We start from the raw sequence: 12,632 nt of genomic DNA, 5'->3' as shown, positions 1-12,632 counted from the left end.
TATTCAATTGGTCTGCCATGTCCTTGCTCCCCATAATCAATTCACCTGTTTCTGTCTGCAGGGGACCTACATTTGTCTTTACCAGTCTTTTCCTTTTTACATATCTATAAAAGCTTTTACAGTCCGTTTTTATGTTCCCTGCCAGTTTTCTCTCATAATCTTTTTTCCCCTTCCTAATTAAGCCCTTTGTCCTCCTCTGCTGAACTCTGAATTTCTCCCAGTCCTCAGGTGAGCCACTTTCTCTGGCTAATTTGTATGCTGTTTCTTTGGAATTGATACTATCCCTAATTCCTTTTGTCAGCCACGGGTGCACTACCTTCCTTGATTTATTCTTTTGCCAAACTGGGATGAACATTTGTTGCAGTTCATCCATGCAACCTTTAAATGCTTGCCATTGCATATCCACCGTCAATCCTTTAAGTGTCATTTGCCAGTCTATCTTAGCTAATTCACGTCTCATACCTTCAAAGTTACCCCTCTTTAAGTTCAGAACCTTTGTTTCTGAATTAACTATGTCACTCTCCATCTTAATGAAGAATTCCACCATATTATGGTCACTCTTACCCAAGGGGCCTCTCACGACAAGATTGCTAATTAACCCTTCCTCATTGCTCAAAACCCAGTCCAGAATAGCCTGCTCTCTAGTCGGTTCCTCGACATGTTGGTTCAAAAAACCATCCCGCATACATTCCAAGAAATCCTCTTCCTCAGCATCTTTACCAATTTGGTTCACCCAATCTACATGTAGATTGAAGTCACCCATTATAACTGCTGTTCCTTTATTGCACACATTTCTAATTTCCTGTTTAATACCATCTCCGACCTCACTACTACTGTTAGGTGGCCTGTACACAACTCCCACCAGCGTCTTCTGCCCCTTAGTGTTACGCAGCTCTACCCATATCGATTCCACATCTTCTCGGCTTATGTCCTTCCTTTCTATTGTGTTAATCTCTTCTTTAACCAGCAACGCCACCCCACCTCCCCTTCCTTCATGTCTATCCCTCCTGAATATTGAATATCCCTGAACGTTGAGCTCCCATCCCTGGTCACCCTGGAGCCATGTCTCTGTAATCCCAACTATATCATAATCATTAATAACAATCTGCACTTTCAATTCATCCACCTTATTACTAATGCTCCTTGCATTGACACACAAAGCCTTCAGGCGCTCTTTTACAACTCTCTTAGCCCTTATACAATTATGCTGAAAAGTGGCCCTTTTTAATGCTTGCCCTGGATTTGTCGGCCTGCCACTTTTACTTTTCTCCATAGTACTTTTTGTTTCTACCCTCACTTTACACCCCTCTTCCTCTCTGCACTGGTTCCCATCCCCCTGTAGTGAACTAACCTTCTCACGCCTAGCCTCTTTAATTTGATTCCCACCCCCCAACCATTCTAGTTTAAAGTCACCTCAGTAGCCCCCGCTAATCTCCCTGCCAGGATATTGGTCTCCCTAGGATTCAAGTGCAACCCGTCCTTTTCTTAAATGTGGGGCTCAAATTACACATAGATGAACGTGTTCCTGCTGGATGTGAGGAAAGTCCCACTAACTAATCAATTTTAACACCAGGCCAAATTGGAAAGGTCAAGTAGGGGTTGAATCATGGCGGCAAAGTGCAGGCCCCAGTCTGTCTGAGAGCAAGGGACAGCCTGATGTTTGTGCCGAGTCTCATTGTTGGGACTGGAGCTGAGGGAGGGGCCGGTTCTGCCTGGTTCTGCTCATTACTCTGCAACGTTCACTCAGCTCTGTGCTGAAAGGAGGCTGTGGCCTGCTCTGGCTGCAGGGATGCCGAGCTTGATGTCTTTCATAAATCTTCAGTTCTGATGCTAAAGCAACTCACACAAAACGCTGGAGGGACTCAGCAGGCCTGGTAGCATCTCTGGAAAAGAGTAAACAGTCGATGTTTCAGGCCGAGACCCTTCATCAGGAAGGGTCCCAATGAAGTGTCTGAACCTGAACTGTCGACTCATTTCCATAGATACTGCCTGACCTGTTAAGTTTCTCCAGCATTTTGTGTATGTTTCTCTGGATTTCCAGCATCTGCGATTTTCTCATAGTTCTGAAGCTGTTTGTTTACTTTTATTGTTTGAATGATTTGTTGTTTTCCTCTGCACATTGGTGTTTGACGGCCTATTTTTAATGGGTTCTTATGGGGTTTCTTTGTTCTGTGGCTGCCTGTAAGGAGACAAATCTCAAAGTTGTATCATGTATGCATACTTTGATAATAAATGTACTTTTGTGTGACTTAGTTCTCTAACCAAGTCTTTTTTTTTTTGAAGGACAGGAGCCAAATTGTGGTTGTTCTGTGTGGGGAAAGAATTATTTAAATATGTCTACAAGCTCACAGCAGTTTTGATCTCAATGTACCAATGGTTGTAATTAGTGAAATTCCAGACACTGTTGTTTGGGCTGATGATGGAGCTTCTTGTCTTTGCCAGAGAGTGGCAGCAGTGGGCTGGTTAAATGATCAATTTAATCATACAGTACAGAGAAAGGCCTTTCCGCCCAACCAGTCCCTGCTGACCAAGGTTGAAGCTGGTCCGATATTTATTTAGCAATACAGTGTGGGGTACGCCCCTCCGTCCCCTCAAGCTGCACCTGATCAACCCTACCCTAGTGGTCGCCAAGTCGATCTTTGAGACTTTCCCAGTAGTTCCCGAAAAAAATGAAAAATTTACACAAATACTGTTGTAATGTGAGCATAATAAAAATAAGTAATACTAATTAGGATAATGGTAATATAGCAATAGTTCCGCTACTGAAAGCTGTTTGTAAAGAGACATTGTTTCCGGGTTGCAGGGTTTTAATTCTGTTCTTTCTGCCCAGTGCGCATGTGTGTAGCTCCCCCGCCATGTACCGCGGTAGAAAAGACCGGAAGTAAAACCCCGCAACCCGGAAACACTATCATAATTAGTATTACTTATTTATATAATGCTCACATTACAACACCTTTAATTCTGTGTTTCATTATTTAATTTTATTTCAACATGAAAAATAAATGAATAAAAATTGACTGTTGCACTCAGTGTGATGACTGGGGCTGAATACTTTCTGCTAGTTCCCTGAAATTTGGCTCATAACTACAGACAGCCAGTCTGAGACAGTCTGTGAGGTGTCTGTCAGTAAGATAGCTTCTGTACTTAGACTTCATAATCTTCATCTGCTGCAACACAGCACCCTCGCAAACCTCCTGACAGACTGAATATTTGAATGGACAGTTTCCTTTGTTAGACTGAATGTTGAATCTGCCACGTTTTTCAGGTGTTTTGTATTGGTAAACTGTCACTGAGACACTAGTATAAGTTCAGAGGTACGCAAGATAATGACACCGTTTTTTTTTTCCCCAGTTCTTTTACATTTGGGGAATGTTGGAATTTGAAGGGGGAGAAGTGTTGTAATGTGAGCATTATAAAGATAAGTTAATACCAATTAGGATAATGGTAATATAGCAATACTCCCGCTACGGAAAGCTGTTTGTAAACAGAGGTTGTTTCCAGGGTTGCGGGGTTTTACTTCCAGTCTTTTCTGCGCATGTGTGTATAAGCCCCTCCGCCGCATTGGTTTTGCCGTCCCAGATAAAGTTGTTCCTTTGGACATGAAGTTGTCAAGTGGTCCTTTTTCAAAGTAGAAGTTACTACAAAAGGTATGAAGTATTGTAATATTCTTAAAGACAGCTATGGCCTGTTTGATATGCTAGTTACAGTGTTTTCTTGGTTGAATTAATTTGAAAGTTTGACAAAAGCATTTTATGTAATTCAAATTCAATTAGCCCAAATGAAAGGCCTCAAGTTGGCAGTACAATCTGAGTTGTTTTTTCTCTAAACGATTTGGTGGGTAGATCTTGCCTTTCACTAAGGCTGAGATAGGGGATCTTGGACTTAAAAAGGTTGGCGACCATGACCCTACCCTAATCACGGGACAATTTACAATAACTAATTAACCTACCTGGTACATCTTTGGACTGTGGGAGGAAATAGGAGGACCTAGAGAAAACCCACACATTCCACAGGGAGGACGTACAGACTCCGAACAGAACGGTGGAAGAACTGACTTCGAACTCTGAGATGCACCGAGCTGTAATCACGTCATTCTAACCTCTAGAAAGATAGATGCTTTACTGATACCAAAGGAGATTACAGTTGTCACAGTAGCATTACAAGTGCACAGATATACAAATACACAAATATTAGAAGACGAGTAAGAAGAATAAAAAATAAGTTACCTCAAACAATTTAACAGGAGGGGGTCATCACTTTTCTGGCTATAGATTGACTCATTATAAAGCCTGATGGCCGAGGGTAAGAATGACCCCATATAGTGCTCTTTGGAGCAGCACAGTTGTCTCTGAATCAGAATCAGGTTTACTATCACTGGCATGTGACGTGAAATTTGTTAACTTAGCAGCAGCAGTTCAATGCAATACATTATATAGAAGAAAAAAAACAAAATAAAAAAAAAGTGAATCAATTAAAGTATACATATATTAAATATATTAAAAATTGTGTAAAATACAGAAATATATATTTAAAAAGTGAGGTAGTGTGCAGGGGTTCAGTGTCCATTTAGGAATCGGATGGCAAAGGGGAAAAAGCTGTTCCTGAATCGCTGAGTGTGTGCCTTCAGGTTTCTGTATCTCCTACTTGATGGTAACAGTGAGAAAAGGGCATGCCCTGGGTGCTGGAGGTCCTTAATAATGGATGCTGCCTTTCTGAGACACCGCTTCTTGAAGATGTCCTGGGTACTTTGGCTTGTAGCCAAGACAGAGCCGAGTAAATTTACTTAGTCTAAAGTGCTTAGCCAAAAGTGTTACTCTATTCAGCCAAGGTTCCACACAGAGAGTGAAAAGCATTGTCCAGAGTTACCATTTTTCCGTAGAGTCCTTTGTTCTACCACAGTTAAGGTCCTAATATTCAGGATAAGGTTGCAGGGTGACAAAACGTGGCAGGAGCACTTGGAACTATAAACTAATCCCTACCGGGAGAAAACAGCACCTGTTCTTTCCGCACTGTTCTCCAGCTGTTTAAGGACTAAGTCGAGCCGGAACATAACTCACACGTGCTTTTGAAAGTCAGGTATTAACCCTACCTACCAACAACCAAGCATTGTCATCCTGGTCCCCTTCATGATAGCTTATGAAGAGGCATGTGACTTCCCTTTATACAATTTGTACAGATGACATGACTTAGTGTTGTATCTAAGGTCTAAGGTATACAAGGTAAGCAGGAAGGGAGCCGGTACAACCATGGCCTGTGGTTGGCCCAGATCCCACTCAACCTTTCTTATCCATGTATCTGTCCAAATATCTTTTAAAATTTCATAATTGTACATGACCTTCTGGGTGAACAAGTTGCCCCTCAGGTCTCTAGAAACAAATTGAGGAGTATAGACAGGATACACTCTTGCAGGGTTTTTCCACTGAGGTTGGGTGAGACTAGAACTAGAGGCCATAGGTTAAGGGTGAAAGGTGAAATGTTCAAGGGGAACCTGAGAGAGAACTTCTTCACTCAGAGGATGGTGAGAGTGTGGCATGAACTGCCAGTGGAAGTGGTGGATACGGACTTGATTTCAGTGTTTGAGAGAAGTTTGAATAGGTACGTGGATGGGAGTGGTATGGAGGGTTATGGCCCAACTGCAGGTCAATGGGACTGGGCAGAATAATGTTTTGGCATTGACTAGATGGGCCAAAGGGCCTGATTCTGTGCTGTGGTGTTCTATGACTGTATTCTCAGCTTAAAACCATGGTTTTACTTCTTCATTCCCCAAATCTCGGAAAAAGACTGTATACATTCAGTCTATTTAAAGTTACTAAATCACTTTTTAAGTGTTATTTAATATTATAATACATTTCCCAGTGATCTGAGTAAGTTTAGAGGGAGCACAGGAAATAGGGTCCAGGTCAGCTGAGTGAGAGTGTGGGATCAGAGGCCTGGAGAATGCAAAGGTGGTGCAGGAACGAGGGCCCCTGTGAGCCGGAAAGAAGCAGGGCTGGTGCCATAGTGAGTGGACGCTGAAACCACCAGAATTTCCAAATGGTCAGACAGCAGATTATCAGGATTCAAATAGAATGAACTGTTAATAATTATATCTGCACAAATTATCTAATTACTTCAAGTTCCTGGGTGTCAGCGTCTCTGAGGATCTATCCTGGACCCAACCTATCGATGCAGTTACAGAGAAGGCACGCCAGCAGCTATATTTCATTAGGCGTTTAAGGAGCCTTTGTGTGTCACCGAAGACGCTCACAATTTTCTACAGATATACCTTGAGAGCATTGTAACTGGTTGCATCGCCTTCTGGTACAGAGGGCCACTGCACAGGATCATGAAAAGCTGCAGACGGTTATAAACTCAGCCAGCTCCATCACAGGCACTAGCCACCCCATCACTGGAGACATCTTCGAAGCTGATGCCTCAAAAAGATGGCATCCATCATATAGGATCCCCGTCACCCAGGACATGCCGTCTTCTCATTGCTACCGTCAGAAAAGAGGTACAGGCACATGAAGGCACACTCAACTTTTTATGAATAGTTTTTTCCCCTCCGTCATCAGATTTCTGAATGGACAATGAACCCATGAACACTATCTGAGTAGTCTTCCTCTCTTTTGCACTAAAAGTTTTATTTTTTATTTCTTATTGTAACTTACAGTAATGTTTTATGTATTGCACTATACTGCTGCCACAAATGTATGCCAGTGCTAACAAACTTGATTCTAATTGCTTCAAGGGGAGGAAATCTGGGCATCATTATCTGATTTTGTGACTCGGCCCATGATGTGCTTGAAAATCTGAAAACCTGCAGAGCCCAAAAATCTGAAATAACGCAAAGATGATGCTGGACGCACGCAGCAGCTGAAGCAGCATTGGAGAAATGAGAGGTTGGAGACCCTTCGTCAGGACTGACATGGCCTTGCAAGGCACTGTGTAGGGACTAGCAATAGATACTGGCTTTGCAGTCAATGCCCGTCTCCTAAAAAAAACAAATAAAACAAGAAGTGCTTGTGAAATTGCCTCCAGTAATTTTGGGTTAAAGGGGACTTGGATGACTTAAATATGCAGAATATTTATAAGAAAAGTCCACTGTGTAAGAAAATAGTATATTACAGCACAGTGCAGGCCTTTCGGCCCATAACGTTATGCTAACCTCAGCCTACTCTAAGATCAATCTCACCCTTCCATCCAGCATTTTTATATCATCCATGTGCTATCAAAGAGTTTTTAATATGTTCCTAATATATCTATCTACATGAATATTCCTGGCAGGGTGTTCTGCATACCCACCACTCTCTGTGCAAAGTAAAAACAACCTCTGACATACTCCCCGTACTTTCAATTATGCCCCTCGTATTAGCTACGAAAAGTTACAGTGTGTCAGTTGTTTTATTTTTTATCTATAGAAACCCATGTTGTTTTGTTGAAACAGACCCATCACCGATTCAGCTGATAACCCAGTTTTTGGAGCAGGCCTCCAAACCGTCTGTAAATGAGCAGAACCAAGTCCACCCGCCGAGTGAAAATAAAAGGAATCGCACACTGAAGCTCCTTGCTCTCAAAGTAGCTGCACATTTGAAATGGGATTTAGAGTTGTTAGAGAAAAGGTAATTTTACAACTTCTCTGCACTGAGGCCTTTTGTTTAAATATCAGAAATACTTATGAACTAAATCTATCTTAAAAACTTGTTCTCTTTCAAAAGCAATTCTGTGAATCATTCTATTTCTTTCACCCCGCTGTTGTATTTTAGTTGTATGTTATATTCCAACTATATTACACCCATCAGCATACTGCTGAACTGACTCTGTGACTGTGGCCGGCAGCCATCAGCAGAGCAAAGGTTTCAAAGTTTCATTTAATGTCAGAGAAATGATTACTATATACATCCTGAAATTATTTTTCTTTGCAAATATCCACAAAAACAGAGGAGTGCCCCAAAGAATGAATGACAGTTAAATGTTAGAACCCCAAAGTCCCCCACCACCCATGCATAAGCAGCAGCAAAGTAACGATCCCCCTTCCCCACCAGCAAAAAAAGGCATTGACACTCCCCCCCACTAAGCACTCAAGTGTGCAGCAAAGCATCAATAAAGACACAGACTTGCAGTACCCCAAAGACTACTTGTTCACCCAGTAATTCGACATACCACAGGCTCTCTTGCTTCCTAATAAGGGAAAAAGAGGTGTCCCCATTTCACAGTGAAAGGGGAGGCATAACAAACAACTCACTGATTTACGATGTTAAAAGTCTGTTGCATCGCTGTTTCCAAGCTCTGTGCCCAAAGAACTCAGGTCTCTGGGCACACAGCCAGCAGCCAGCTCGCTGCTTTCGATCTTCCGTCTCCCACGGCACACCAGTTTCCTGCGGCATCACCGACCTGGAGTCCACCCGCCTCCAGGGCCACAAAACCCTGAACCCCGAAGGCACGCTAGTCTTCTAGGCCACATCCTTGGTATATTGAATAGCGGCCATTTGTGAGACCCTGAGAGCGGGTCCCGTTCCCGCAAGGAACCAAAGTCAGCGTGCAACTCCAGGTCAGGATCTTCAAAAGAATCCTGAAAGGAAAAGGTAGAGACATTAAATTTAGAAATAGAACTGTTTCCAAAGATGGAAGCGAAGGAGACACTGTTAGGTACCATCATCCTCCTAAGCTCTTCCTCCCACTGACTCCATGGCTATGGCCTGTAACCACTGGTTTCCTGAACCAGCTTCACTTGCCTCAGCTCTGTGGCTGAGGACTCTGTGGTTAATGTTATTTGTTTACTTTTTATTGTTTGCACGATATGATTTTTTTTACACTTTGGGTGTTTAATGATCTTGTTGTGTGGGGTTTCTCTTTAAATGGGTTCTATTGTTTTCTGGCTGACTGCAAGAAGAGGAATCTCATATGTTGCATACTGTATACTTATTTTGATATAAATGTATTTTGAACTTTGTACGTTATCTTCCCCTAGTTTGACAGTGCCAGTGCTGAATATGCTTCTGAATGAGCTGCTCTGTATCAGCAAGGTCCCTCCGGGTGTAAAACACATTGACCTAGACCTGGGCAGCCTGCCTCCAACCACCACCATGGCTATTCTGGTGTATAACAGATGGTAAGAACAGATATCCTTCCCTGTTTCATTCATGCTGTTACACATTTACATTCTGAACTGGGAAGTCGTCTTCTGTGTATTATTTTCAAGAAGACTCCAAGCTATGTGGTCTCTGTCGAGACTGTGGCTCAGTCTTAGTTGTTTTATAAGTTCATAGGGATGGTTTTGGGGACCGAGGGGAGTTCGAGGTTAGATTAGGGTTTAGTAACAGAGATGTGGAGGAGTTAGAGGTCAGACTCTGCATTCAAAGTCCATGGTGCAGGTCTCTGCTCCACATTTAAAGGTCAGCGGCCAGGAGTCTCCGCGAGCAAGAAGCACGAGGGCTGGTCAATCGACACACCTAAAGTTCAGCGTCCTGTCGTCAGCTAGCCCTGGAGTTGATGACCCAAAGGTCAATCAGTAGCAGAGAGAGAGGGAGAGGAAACACAAAAACAGACACGTGTTTGTGTACACAAATATGTAAAAGTTGTTTACTCTGCTTTGACCCTTGACATAGTTGTGCTGATGAATTCTATGTTTTTTTTTCCCTCTATTAGCTGCCGAGATAATTATATGTTTTGCACATATTATAAAAGTGAATAATTTTCCAGATGTTTTGTTCTAAAGAATCCTTTTCTTTGAATAGGGCAGTTAGAACAACTGTTCAGAGCAGCTTTCCAGTGAAACAACAAAAACCAGGGCCTCCGCAGTTAAACATGTGAGTTCAGTTCTCATTATTCTTCTGGGACTTCACCAAAAATAGCTGCTGGGCTGAGATTTGATATTGCTAATTAATGTAGGATCTATGGTCTTTGAAGGGTTATATCAGATTAGCATATTTGCATTTTGAATTACGGTAATATTTTGGTTTTTGTGCTGTGTGTGTAGTCCAGAGGAATCTTGCTTCATTTGGTTGTATATACATACGTACAGTCAGAAGAGCATTTACTTTGAGCTAGTTGCGCACTATCTCTTTAGTAACCTGCCCCTGGAAAGGACCACTAAACCCCGTGCAGACAGACGGACCCAACTATACCCACTGATGCCATGACAGAACTCCGTACTATCCAGAGTAATTTTTACTGGCATCATGGAATACAGTGGGATAGAGGAAAGCCACTCTATCCTTCTGACCAGTGTCAGTTCCAAACCCTGCCTTTCATGGCTCTATAGTAACCTTTTCTGATCCAGTTTATGTAAAATATTTGAGCCAGAAGACATAAGAGCAAAATATGGCCATTTGGCCCATCAAGTTTTCTCCATCATTCCATTACAGCTGATTTATTATCCCTCTCAATCCCATTCTCATGCCTTCACCCTGCAGCCTTTGACGCCCTTACGCCCAAGAACCTATCAACCTCTGTTTTAAATCTACTCAATGACTTGGCCTCCACAGCCGTCTGTGGCAATGATTTTCACAGATTCACCTGCTCGTTTGAGCCCCTCAAATGAGTTTTTTCCATTTGCGTTGGGTTCTTCTGTCTGTTAAATCTGTGTTGTTATGTTTCTGATCCTTCTACCTTGAATGTTTGCCTTATGTCCTTTTATTTGTGTGTACGACTCTTTGAGGCTCATAAATTAGATCTTTCAGGACAGCAATATCACCTTCCCCCTGTTCTCCTCGAAGCAATAGTCTCTTATCTCTGGAACTGTTTCAGTTAATCCTATTTATAGCCCCTCTAAGATGCAGATCCATTTAGCTTTGTGCTATTAATTTCATGATAACGTTATTCTTGCATAAATAATAGCTTCCAATTTTAAGATATGACTATTTCTCTCTGATTCATCTCTAACTTACCTCTGACATCCCCACCCCCCATGCTTTCCTCTAATCACTTTAAAGTTGTATCTCCTCATATTAGCTACTCTGGGGGGAAAAAGTGTCTGGCTGTCCACTGTACATATGCTGATTATCATCTTGAACACCTCTATCAAATCACCATTCCTTTTCCTTCACTTCAGTGAGAAAATTTATATCCAAACATCTCATATACCGTACCTTGTCAAAGGCCTTCTGAAAACCAAGTACACAACATCAACCAATTCTCCTTTGTCTATCCTGCTTGTTATTTCTCAAAGAATTACAACAGATGCATCTGGAAATAAATTTCCCTTAAGGAAACTATGCTGACTTTAGACTATTTTATCATGTGCTTCCAAGAACCCTGAGACCTCAAAGTTATCGATTGACTCCAACATTTTCCCAGCCACTGAGCTCAGGTTAACTGGCCTATAATTTCCTTTCTTCTGTTTCCCTCCCTTCTTAAAGAATAGAGTGACATTTGCAATTTTCCAGTACACCAGGACCATGCCAGAATCGAATGATTCTGAAAGATCATTACTAATCTCTCCACAATCTCTTCAAGTACCTCTTTCAGAACCCTGCGGTGTAGTCCATCTGGTCCAGGTGACCTTTCAGCCTCCCAAGCACCTTCTCCCGAGAAATAGCAACTGCACTCACTTCTGTCCCCTGACACCCTCTGACCTTCTGTCATACTTCTAGTATCTTCCCCTGTGAAGACTAATGCAAAATACCTGCAACACACATCAAAGTTGCTGGTGAACGCAGCAGGCCAGGCAGCATCTCTAGGAAGAGGTACAGTCGATGTTTCGGGCCAAGACTCTTCGTCAGGACTAACTAAAGGAAGAGTTAGTAAGAGATTTGAAAGTTGGAGGGGGAGGGGGAGATCCAAAATGATGGGAGAAGACAGGAGGGGGAGGGATGGAGCCAAGAGCTGGACAGGTGACTGGCAAAAGGGATATGAGAGGATCATGGGACAGGAGGTCTGGGAAGAAAGACAAGGGGGGGGGGGACCCAGAGGATGGGCAAGGGGTATAGTGAGAGGGACAGAGGGAGAAAAAGGAGAGAGAGAGAAAGAATGTGTGTATAAAAATAAATAACGGATGGGGTACAAGGGGGAGGTGGGGTTTTAGTGGAAGTTAGAGAAGTCAATGTTCATGCCATCAGGCCTCCTGTCCCATGATGTGTGTTGCTTGAATTTCCAGCATCTGCAGAATTCCTCGTGTTTGCAAAATACCTATTCAATTTCTACACCGTTTCCCCACCGGTTCCTTGCCCTCCCCCCCCCCCCCCCCCATTACCACCTCTCCAGCGTATATCTGGAAAAAAAGACTTTTGTATCCTTTTTGATATATTGGCTTCATATTTGACAAGAAAATCTACAGGGGCTGGAAGTCCAAGCAACACACACAAAATGCTGGAGGAACTCAGCAGGTCAGGTAGTACCTATGGAAAAGAGGAAACAGTTGAGGTTTCGGGATAAGACCCTTCATCATGACTGGAAAGAAAGAGAAGTCAGAGAAAGAAGGTGGGGGGATGGGACAGGCCCCTTGTACCAAAAGGACAGGCAGGAAGGCATGGGCGGTGGCGTGACTCTGTAGATAAGAGATAGAATTACATTTCTAGAAAGAGGTGACATAAGGTCAGAGAATGTTGAATGTTTATGGGTGGAGTTAAGAAGTTAAAAGGGTAAAAAAACCATTATGGGAATCATATACAGGTCTCGAAATAGTAGACAAAATGTGGGGTTGAGATTACAAA

At 42.6% G+C, this 12,632-nt stretch overlaps 1 protein-coding gene across 2 annotated transcripts in view; it reads left to right on the top strand.

Moving 5' to 3' along the window:
• Positions 1–12,632, top strand: part of ints8 (integrator complex subunit 8) — a 117,297-nt gene that overhangs the window by 14,099 nt on the left and 90,566 nt on the right. Inside the window, exons 2-5 of one of the 2 annotated variants that reach the window (XM_072251765.1) lie at positions 6,731–6,881; positions 7,427–7,601; positions 8,951–9,091; positions 9,717–9,788. In XM_072251765.1, coding sequence (XP_072107866.1) covers positions 6,875–6,881; positions 7,427–7,601; positions 8,951–9,091; positions 9,717–9,788 — 395 coding nt within the window. In that variant the 5' untranslated portion in view covers positions 6,731–6,874. The remainder of the gene's footprint in view (positions 1–6,730; positions 6,882–7,426; positions 7,602–8,950; positions 9,092–9,716; positions 9,789–12,632) is intronic. The other variant, XM_072251759.1, reaches the window with a different exon arrangement.

The sequence above is a fragment of the Mobula birostris genome, chromosome 1 (assembly GCF_030028105.1).
Source record: "Mobula birostris isolate sMobBir1 chromosome 1, sMobBir1.hap1, whole genome shotgun sequence".
In the NCBI taxonomy this organism is placed as follows: Eukaryota; Metazoa; Chordata; class Chondrichthyes; order Myliobatiformes; family Myliobatidae; genus Mobula; species Mobula birostris.
This window is presented reverse-complemented; position numbering and strand designations above follow the sequence as displayed.